Source organism: Panicum virgatum, chromosome 3N, assembly GCF_016808335.1.
Source record: "Panicum virgatum strain AP13 chromosome 3N, P.virgatum_v5, whole genome shotgun sequence".
NCBI classification, from domain to species: Eukaryota; Viridiplantae; Streptophyta; class Magnoliopsida; order Poales; family Poaceae; genus Panicum; species Panicum virgatum.
The window spans coordinates 57,678,608-57,689,093 of NC_053147.1; the positions used below are offsets into that span (position 1 = coordinate 57,678,608).

At 45.7% G+C, this 10,486-nt stretch overlaps 2 protein-coding genes across 2 annotated transcripts; both read right to left on the bottom strand.

Moving 5' to 3' along the window:
- Nucleotides 1-14: 14 nt before the first annotated feature.
- On the bottom strand, nucleotides 15-3,232 carry LOC120667931 (probable disease resistance protein At1g58602). The gene is made up of 3 exons (XM_039947911.1): nucleotides 2,585-3,232; nucleotides 2,155-2,237; nucleotides 15-1,962 (listed from the first exon to the last, which is right to left on the bottom strand). Exons 1-3 carry the CDS (start codon nucleotides 3,230-3,232, stop codon nucleotides 15-17), a joined length of 2,679 nt encoding a protein of 892 aa, XP_039803845.1.
- A 5,275-nt stretch (nucleotides 3,233-8,507) lies between these two features.
- On the bottom strand, nucleotides 8,508-9,536 carry LOC120667932 (disease resistance protein PIK6-NP-like). The gene has a single exon (XM_039947912.1). It carries the CDS (start codon nucleotides 9,534-9,536, stop codon nucleotides 8,508-8,510), a length of 1,029 nt encoding a protein of 342 aa, XP_039803846.1.
- Nucleotides 9,537-10,486: the final 950 nt, after the last annotated feature.

Genomic DNA, 10,486 nt, shown 5'->3' on the forward strand with positions numbered 1-10,486 from the left:
AAGTTCTGCCGGGCTCACTGGATGACACTGGAACTTAGTAGATTGTTGAGATGCTGCAGTCCAGATAACGCACCCAAAGTCAACATACCACAGTCCTTAATTTGGAGCGTCTCGAGCTTCGCTGTTGCTCCCTGTTTGAACGACAGCTCCATGAGATTACCGCACTTCTCAACTCGGAGAGTCAGAAGCTTAGGCATTGCTCCGCATGTAAATGACAATCTTTGCAGCCCATGGCAATCTTCAATTTGGAGTATCTCGAGGTTAGGCATGGCTCCAGCTTCGACCGGTGAGCTTGACATCCCTCTGTTATGACCAGCTGAGACGTCCAACGGCAACCATTCCAGTTTTCTGCAGCGAGAAACTCGAAGCGTCTTGAGCCTCGGCATTGCTCCTGCTTCGAACTCCACGGACAGGTTCTTGGATCGGCTGACTAGGAGTGTCTCGAGGTTTGGCATGTCTCCCTCTCGAAATGCTAGCAATGCCAGATGATGGCAAGCACCAACATGGAACTTGTTGAGCATAGGCAGTTTTATTCCTGCACCTGCTAAGGACAGTGACCTTAGGCCGTAGCAGCCTTCAACTTGGAAAGCCTCGAGCCTATGCAACGCGCCTGCTTCGACTGACAGCTCCTTGAGATAATTACAGCAGGTAATCTGGATCGTTTTCAGCATAGGCATTGATCTTGTTTTGAATGATAAATACCTCACATCCCCCAGATTGGCGACCTCCATCAGCTCAAGCAATCGAAACCCAGCAGATCGGAATGTTAGCTCGTGCGCCACAATGGAATCAGCAAGTAGAAGTAGGGTACTCAAGTTAGGAACATTTGCAAGGACATTCATGTCGTCGGATGATCCCCGGAGCCTCGTACTGTGCAGGTACAACTTGGACAGGTAAGGTACACGCGAGATCCATATTGGAAGGCTGAAGAGGCGACCGTGGAGCTTGAGAACTTGAAGGCATTCCAGAGGCTGTGGCAAGAAGGATAGCTCCAAGCTTCGAGATAAACCATCCGGATCATCCGAGCGCAGCGTCAAAGACTGCAGGCTGCTGAGATGCTGCAGAGTGTAGCACAAGTCTCGCTCATTTTCGTTAGTAATGCCGACCAAACTTAACCTCCGTAGTTGTGTCAGCTTCTTCAACTCCCGAATAACTAGCCCGTCTTGCACTCTGATGCTCACGATACCCAATGTGTTCAGAGATCTTAGCTTCCCTATATCCTTGCGGATATGCAAGCCAGTATCGCCACCAATTCGGTCATCCGTTTCTGGAGCAGTAAAGGCACTGAAGAGTCCACCACGGAGAACACGTAGCCTTGCAAGGTGAACTATAGTGGATGGCAGTACCCTGACGTACGTGAATTTGATATCCAGTGTCTCAAGATCTTGAAGTTTGCCAAGTGATTTGGGTAGAGATTTAACACGAGTGCTCCTGAGACCCAAGTACTTGAGGTGCCGGAACTCCCCAATGTGATCGAGATCAGGCTCCGTTAGACCTACCACACCTTCCAAGTCAAGCACTCTTAGCATGATCATGTCAGGCGACAGAAAAAAGGACCGCCACTCACCTAAGACTGTGAGTGAGCGAACGCAAGAAAGGTTCATGGCCTTATATTCATCTTCATAATCCCTCCTCCATGTCCTCCTCACAACCACATGCCTTATTGTGCCCTCCAAGGCCATAGCGTTGTTATGATTGTCAAGCATGCACACCAACTTCTCCTCCATTGCTTTCGATGTGCTGACCTGTAGCATTAAGGGGTGGATACTGCAACTGTTAACCCTTCCACTTGTGATTGCTGTGTATTTGGTTGGCTGGATGATGCTCATACTCAGGAACTCATTGAACACCCTCTCCCCAAATTCCTCAGCCTCTGATTCTTGCATTCCCCTTATGTAGCCTTCAGCTATCCATCGCTTTACTAGCCGCCTACGCATTATGTGTAAGTCTTCTTGGAAAATGCTGAGATATAGAAAGCAATATTTGAAATAGTAGGGCAAACTATTATAACATGACTCGAGAGTTGCCCTCATAGGTCCAAGATCAGTATTGACCTCCAATCGATTGAAGTTCATATGCTGATTGATCTTCTTCCATTCTCTGGCTGTACGAGGTCTAGAGGTCATGTGCCGAGCTAAGTTAATTATTGCAAACGGAATCCCACCACATTTATCTAGTATTTGAGTTTCTTGCTCAACCATGTCTGGGGTAAACTCAACATTCTCGGAATCAAATACCTGTGGGGATAAGTTGTTTTTTTATCAGCATATTATGAATTCAATAAAATAATACACACATACCTTTTTTTGTATTTGATCGCTGATGGTGATGGTTGAGATCGTTTGACTTTAGGCATTATATTACAGGTCTTTTATGGTGCACTATACTAGTGTATACTACTGCTTAAAACGAAGGAGTATAGAAACATCGGATGGTGTAGATTAATTGTATATTGCTGGTTAAGTACACCATAAAAAACCTCTATCATTATTATGGTAGGCCTACATTAGTACATTGTGCCATATACTTCAATAATAAAGAAACTTATATTCCCAACATACAGGAAAAGTTTATAAAGAGATACCTTTAAATGGAATAACTTTGCAGCATCATCTTCATGTAGGCGGGTGAGGTTCCACATAGACTCACTCCTAGAGCAATAGTACGCAAGTTCACGTTCCCTCGTGGTCACAATTATCCGAAGCACGTCCTTATGATCTTCAACAAATAAGGACGACTTAACCAAATCCCATTCTCCAGTGCTTGAGAGGCCATCAATAACAAGAAGGCACTTGAAGCCCTTGTGCCTATTTATCTCAAAAAATTCAGCTAGCTCCCTCTTCAGTTCTTGTGATGGCCTCACCGATGAGTAGGTCCTATAATCTGACTTGAAATGCTGGAGCACGTTGTGGAGTAGCTCGTCTTGCTTTAGACGATTGGACATGCGCACCCAGGCCCCGTGTGCAAAGTTTTGGACGACATCATCACAATAATAGACGTTCCCCACAAGGGTGGTCTTTCCAATTCCCCTCATGCCATAAACTGATATAACATTTTCGTTTTCATTGGCACCAGAAGAAAGTTTATTGATTAGCCAGTTCATCTCCTTCACCCTACCTACAAGTTGCTGCAGCTCTTCTGTAGTCCACATTGTACTGATTTGATCTTGCATCCTTTCAGGTATAACACTGTTAATAGGTTCCTCAATTACTGCACTGCTCGTTGAAGCCATGTTGCCTAGGTTGCTGGCGCTGGAGCTTGCTGCAGCCGGTACATGCACCACAGGTTCCTGATAAAAATAAGTAAAATTGTATGTGATTCTAATTGTGCAATTTACGAACTGTTCAATGTCTTGAAATAACATGCTGTTATACCCACCAGCAGGCCCACTATTCTCCCAAGATCAATTGCATACATAACATAAATGATGTCTTAGAGCATCTCCAACTGATTACTCGTCTCTCTCCCCAATACAAAAAATATATGTTTTGGTGATTTGAGGTGCTCCAGCGCAGATTACCAATCCAATCTCTATTATCTAAAAGTTTTGGGTAATCACCAAAACACACCTCTGATCCCTCTCACCTAAATGAAGGGAATTTTCCTCTACCCTATTCGTGGTGATTGGATTTTGATAGTCTGCTGCAGCAACCATTACCAAAAATACAAAAGTAGTTATTGGTAATGAAGAGAGTATATTTTAGGTATGGGGTGTGAGTAATCTGCTAGAGATGCTCTTAATTCACTCACCCGTAGGTAAGACAGAGGTGGTAACGGATCATGGTCCAAGTGGTCTCTTCACAATCCAATTTAGCTCTTATGTATTTTAGCTTAAGATTGTATAGGATTAGAGATCAGCCCTTTTAGAGTCCAGTCTTTAGATTATCTAAGCTAAATTTTAAGCTCATTTACGACCCCTACCCTCATCTTCTGCCAAGTACCAACTTATATGTACAGCCCATCTAGAATTATCTGAGAACGGATTAGAGCGATGGTGTTTACTTTATAGAATATGCATACAATTTTCTCCCTTTGCATTGCATCGTGCTTGTCCAATCGAATACTCACTACTCCAGCGCCCCCATCACTGCCGGTTCAAAATGTCCATCACCGCCGGTTTTGGAGGGCGTTGGATTTAACTTGACGGTGATGAAAGGGCCATCGCCACCAGTTACAGAACTGGCGGTGTTAGCCCTGTTACGAAACAAAAAAAAGCTCCACATGCCGTCGCTGTTGCTCTGCGTTGCTCCACGCCGTCATCACCAGGCTCCGTGATGCCGCTGCTCACGCACACCCTTCTCCACGTGCTCGCCCGTGCCCTGCTTCGCATCTCCATTGCAAAGGCACCGTGCCGCCATGCCCCACGCGCTCTAATCACTGCTCGACGCGGTGCCGCTGCGTGGGTCCTGCAGATTCATGCACTCCCCTGAGCACCGCTGCACGGGCCCCATGCGCTCGCCCGAGCACCGCCGCGAGCTGCAGGGAGGGAAGAAGGGGAGGGGAGGGGAGGGGGCAACGCTATAGGGAGAGGAGTGGAGGGGTGGGGGCTGTGCTGCAGTGTGGGAAGAAGGGGAGGGGTGGGGGCGGCGCTGCAGGGAGGGAAGAAGGGGAGGGGAGGGACGGCGGTAGGGAGGAGGAGGAGGAGGAGGAGGAGGGGAGAGAGGTGAGTGGTGGTGAACAAGATAATGAGATGGGAGAGAGATGAGCGGGACCAAAGTACCCGCATGGTGAGGAAAAATAAGTAGGTGAGGCATCACCGCTGCCGGGTCGTGTTACGACCCGGCGGTCATGCCCTTGCCATCTATCACCGCCTGTATATATTATGAACCGGCGGTGATGCCTATCTACTATCACCGCCAGCTCTAAAGGGAACTGCTGGTTCATTTTAAACCGTCGGTGACGAGGCGTTTGCAATGAGCCGATATGTTGCAGTGACTTGAGCTATGTATGTATTTAACACCAATGCATTCTATAGGTTAGCTTTTTATATTAATAATGGTATAAGTATAATTTCGAGACATACTAGGTTTTCATAATAGAACAGGCAGGTAATTTTTATGTCCCTTTATGGTCACTTTGTACTATTTTTTAATAGAGAAGTGGGCATTTTAGAAAAAAAATAGATCTAGAAAGAAAATAGATCCAATGGCTGCTATTGTCGACGATGATTAAAGTCCACTGATTTAATAATTGAATCTTGTGATTTTTGTGAGTGTTTCTAGGATTTATCTTTTTAGGACTTGTGGTGAGGGTTAATGCAGGTGGAGGCCTAAATGTTTCCTCTAATTAGTCAGATCGATCTGATACCTTTTGTATTTAACTAGGCGTATGGCCCGCGCATTTGCGCGGCTAGTATTGAGAATTCAAAATTTTGCATATCATTGTATCCGTACTATTTTATAAAAATTATACTAACAATTTGATATGTTGAGCTTTAATAATATTATTCTTATTTTCTTTTTATTTGGATTGATTGTTGTTAGCTTTAGGTTTTATTAATAGTATGTTTGTAACTGATACATAGCTAAATGATATTTTATTTTTAATTTTTCATAATGGCATTAGTGGGTGATTTTTAATTAGGCACATTGGTATTTTAGACTAATTTTTATTGTAATTGCAGTGGTGGGTAGTTTTTATTTTTTCTATTTTTCTCCGATTAACATAGAAATTTCTAGACCCTAAGAGCCAACATGGAGGCCCCGTTTGTGGCCAAGTAATAAGATAATAGATAAAGAAATATATATATATATATGGTGTCGTCGTCAACTAATAGATATGCAATTCGCTAACAATTATTTGATGAAATGCGATGGTAATTTCAAGCTAGGGTTGGGGGCTGAATGAATTCTGATATGAAGATGACAAACTTAGTTGATAGAGAAGCAACTTGGCTGAGTATATCCTACCCCTCTCCATTAGAAGCCAACGCCACACGACTCTCAGAGTGGATTGAAGATGACAAACTTAGTTGATTCTTGGGTTGATTATATAAAATTATAATGCAATGTCCATTATCGATGATATTTTGAGAATAATTTATCAGAAAAAGCTACATGGTGTCCAGTGCTTTTTGTGCTCCCCGCCGTCCAATTTTATCTCCATGCTACATGCTAATCCAAAGCCACGGGAGCTCCTTCGCCTCTAATGAGCTCTCCGACAAGTGTAGTCGGTCTTCACTGGAGAGCTTCAGGCGCGGGGTGGGTCTTCACTGGCGAGCTTCAAGTCGCCGGTGGAAGGCCAGCCCAGGGAGGTGATGGGCGCGGGGCGGCGGGGTAAGAAAGCTGTGATGACATCCACGAGACGGTGGAGAACAAGCATTGGGTGTGCTCAGGGCGGGGCGATAACGACCATCATTTTTTTTAGATAAAGGGAAAATTCCAGGCTTGAACATTCAAATGTGAATGTCTACAACCAATCGTTATAAGAGTTCTTAGACTCTAAACCTTAAATGAGAATCTAAAACACAAGAAAGAAAACTCTAAAACAAAGAAAGAAATGAAGAAGAATAAGGAGTTGTTTGGTTTCAGGGGGCTAAACTTTAAACTATGTCACATCCAAGAGAATTTTGATATTTATTAATATTAAATAAAATCTGATTACAAAACTAACTGCAGAACCCTGGGGCCAAATTGCGAGACGAATCTAATGAGGGATGTTAATCCGTAATTAGCAGATGATTATTGTAGCATTACTGTAGCAAATCATGGATTAATTAGGCTCATTATATTCGTCTCGCAAAATAGCACCCATCTGTCAAAAAGGTTTTATAAATAAATTTTATTTGATATTGCTAAATGGTAAGATTCTTTTTGATGTGACAGGGACTAAAAAAATGGATGGAAACAAATAGGACCTAAGCTTCACTACTACAATTCAGAATTAAGCAAGGCACATAAAAAAGTGCTCAGAGCCCTGCTTGCCTCTTTTTTATCGTGGCCGGGCCGCCAGCCATACAACCGCCTCTGTTAATATTAACTGAGGCGGTTGCATGACCACCTCAGTAAATGCTTAATTAACAGTGACGATAGGTTTGAGGCGTTTGCTATGACCACCTCAGAAAATCGATTTTGACAGTTAAGTTTACTGTAGTAGTACTTCAATCCTTCTCTTCGTCCACGTTTCCTCCTTTCCATCTTTACGCAGCATCCAATCATCACATCTCATTTTCTTAGAAACTCGATTTCTGATCCATCTGGTGTTTCAATTTCAAAGAACCTCCAGGACGACGCTCCAAGTAGGCCATGAAGACGACCACCCCGGCAAGTCACAAGGGCACCAAGCCATTACCAGCGGAGACATGGAGAAATCCCAAGACAACGCCCTCAAGAGGGACATGACGCATCAAGAGCGCCAACACCGTCGTCGCCAGTCCGAAGTACCGGATATGGTTTTCACCATGAATCCATCCTCCATACTAGGGACCGCCAAGAGCCGGCCCATAAGGGCAGCAACGGACGGAGGTAGATTGGTAGACGGCGGGGAGACACGGAGGCCAACCGACATCGGGTCGGGCCATCATATGGTGACGATGGAAGCCAGCAGCCTGTAGTGTATAGTGTGCACGGTAGGGTGGCGGCCCATTTGGGTGGCTGTAGAGCAGGCAGAAGAACTGAAGAAGGCATAGTTGTTGAGCAGGAGGATATATGACTGATGGATTTTGATCTGGCCCTAGAAAAAAGTTGTGTGAGGATGCTCCAAATCGGATTATTGTTATAAAGTGGTGAACCAGTAGATTATGAATCTAGTGGTCAATCAAACCTGTAGCATCCCATTTTGGGAAAAAGAAAAAGAAAAGAAGCAAGAGAACTTCACCACTTCACCGTCGCCAGTGAAGATTCCGCCACAGGCTCACCAATAGGGCAATAGGTTAGGGTGTCGGGGATGCACTTAGCCAAAGGCTAAAGATCCCCTTGAACATAAAAGAGGTTAAATAATAGCTATTGGGACCCATTTGCAATATTCAAGGACTTCTTTTTGAGTATAGAAACATGTTTGTAATATTTAACACTACCAATTGAATAAACATAAATAATGACTCCTCCCTATAGATAAAGCCCTAGGACTTGGTGGAGAGAACTTTTGGATAGTTGCTTACTCATTTGGCTTATTACTCCCCCTCTCACTCTATCGCACCTCGATCTTACCTGTTCGGGGTCCAAGGTCCAACCCCAACAAAGGGCTTGGGGTTTGGGTTCCGGGGTTACTCACTCTGCCGAACCTAGCAAGGTCTCCAAAAACAACTTTGACCACTAACTTTTTGCTATAAAAAAATTATAAATTATAGTGAATATATACTTTTACTAAACTACATTTCAACATATGAATATACTTACATCATTTTTATATTTTCAAACTCAATCTAAAAGAATTTATTTATATTCAAAGTTTAAAATATTTAACTTAAGAGTATATATATAACTATGGAAATGGAGCAGACAGGTTCCTCTAAAATATTATGAAGGGAAGGGGGGCGAAACATATATGTAGAGCAAAAAGAGAATGTGTCATACCATGCTGCAGAAGGCAGAAAGAAGCGCACCGCCACTGGACAGCCAGAAAGAGCTGCTTCTCTGCCCGCCGGCACAATACTTGGCCACGTCGTCTCTCTGGGAGGTGACAATGATCCGATTGGCGTTCTCGACGTCCGGCCGGAGGTACAATCTGATGGAGTCCCATTCGTCCCTCGTGGATACGCCGTCGAGGACGAGCAGGTACCTCCTGTGACCGAGGTTCCTGGCAACGGAGCTCATCAGCTGCTGGGTGCTCATCGTCTCTATGGTCTCCTGCACATCCACAACGGTGGCTCCCTCCACGACCTGTTCCTCTCCCGGAGAGGAGTTCACGTGGATTTGCCTGAGCAGGCTGCGGAAGAACTCGCCGAGATTGAAGGGGTTCCGGACCGTCACCCAGGCACGGCACCGGAACTGGCCGGTGGCGGCCAGCGCGTCGTAGGCCTCCCCTGCGAGCGTCGTGCCTGTCGTCGTCGTGGTGGTGCCCGAAGTACAGATAGATGCTACTATGAGCGACTTGTCGTCGTCTCGCCTGGCCAGCAGCTTCCTCAGGTCAACTCCAGCTGCGGGTGCTGCTGCCTCGAGCTCCCGGCGTCCTTCCGGACCTGGATCAGCAACTGCCGCGCTAGGAAGAGCCGGTGCCGGGCCGTAGAGCCTCCTCCTCTTGCACGCGCTGTCCACCCGGTCCCTCAGCTTCGTCACCTCTTTCGCGATGCGACGCCGCTTCAGGATCTTGGAGGGGGAGCACCACCACCACGACCGCGAGTCGTCGCTCAGATGGATGCGGGCGTCCTCGATGCAGTCCTCGACGTCGTAGGCGACGTCGCGAACCTGCCGCGCCCACACCCTCGCCACCGGGTCCTGGCTGCGCTCCTCGTCGGTGGACATCAGGTAGGTCTGCATCAGCTCCAGCTCATCCTTGATGATCCCCAGGTCGCCCTCCACGCCGACCTGCAGGGCGACCTCCTCCGCCGCCGCAGATCTGGCCACACTCAGCGCCGCATCCACCACCGAGAAGGCCATGCCCCCCTCCCAATCTTTGTCTAGATCTCTCGATCTCCTATATATGCTTCATTTTGTTGATTTCTGTCTGTCCAGGGATTCACAGCGAAAAAGTCAAAAACTAGCTGTCAAGCGAAAAATTAGCTGTTGGAGAACTTTCCTGCAGCCTGAGCTTGATTTGACAAATCAATTAATAATCCGCGTACTTTCTCCGTCCAGAAATAATTAACTCTCGCTTCTCTTCTAGAAGAATCAAACAATTTATATAAAATAATGTTAGCATTTATATTACAAAGCATCATTAGATTAATTATATAATATATTTTCATACTAAATCTATTTGAGGATATAAATATTAGTAAATTTTTGTATATAAATTTGGTTAAAATTAAAATATTATACAAATATTAGTAGCTCTTAAATTTAAAATTTAAAAAGATTTGCCTCTGCTTTGGAGTCCGACCAGCACGTGGCTTTGGCTGTCATCGTTGATTTTGTACGTAGGTCCGCTCCAACAGTTCCTTTCCTCGATTTTATCATCTTTTTTTGGCTGCCGGCCGGCCGGCCGGCCCCCTTCTGCAATCACGGTGGCAGAATTCATATAGTATGGGGATTTTGTTGGACGATCCTCAACATGAGTTACTACACAAAAAAAAAAAGAAAAAGACTGCTGGTTATGCTGGTAGCGCTAGCGCTGACGACGCTCGACGCTGCTCCTGAAGTGAACTAGTGTTTTGCGGGCCCACGATCTCTTCTCTACCTTCGTCGTTCGGCCTCGGGCTAATTCCCGTCGTCCGATTCACCTGGGCGTGAGCCGTGGGCAGATCAAGCCGCCGCCTCCACCAACAGCTAGCACCCACCACGATGCCGTCCGTCATTGGCGAGGAGGAAACCAGCACGAGCGCTCCCTCAGGTTCATCGTCTTCCGGCGGCCGCGGATCCAGCCATCGTGGCTTATGAGGAGTTCGTCG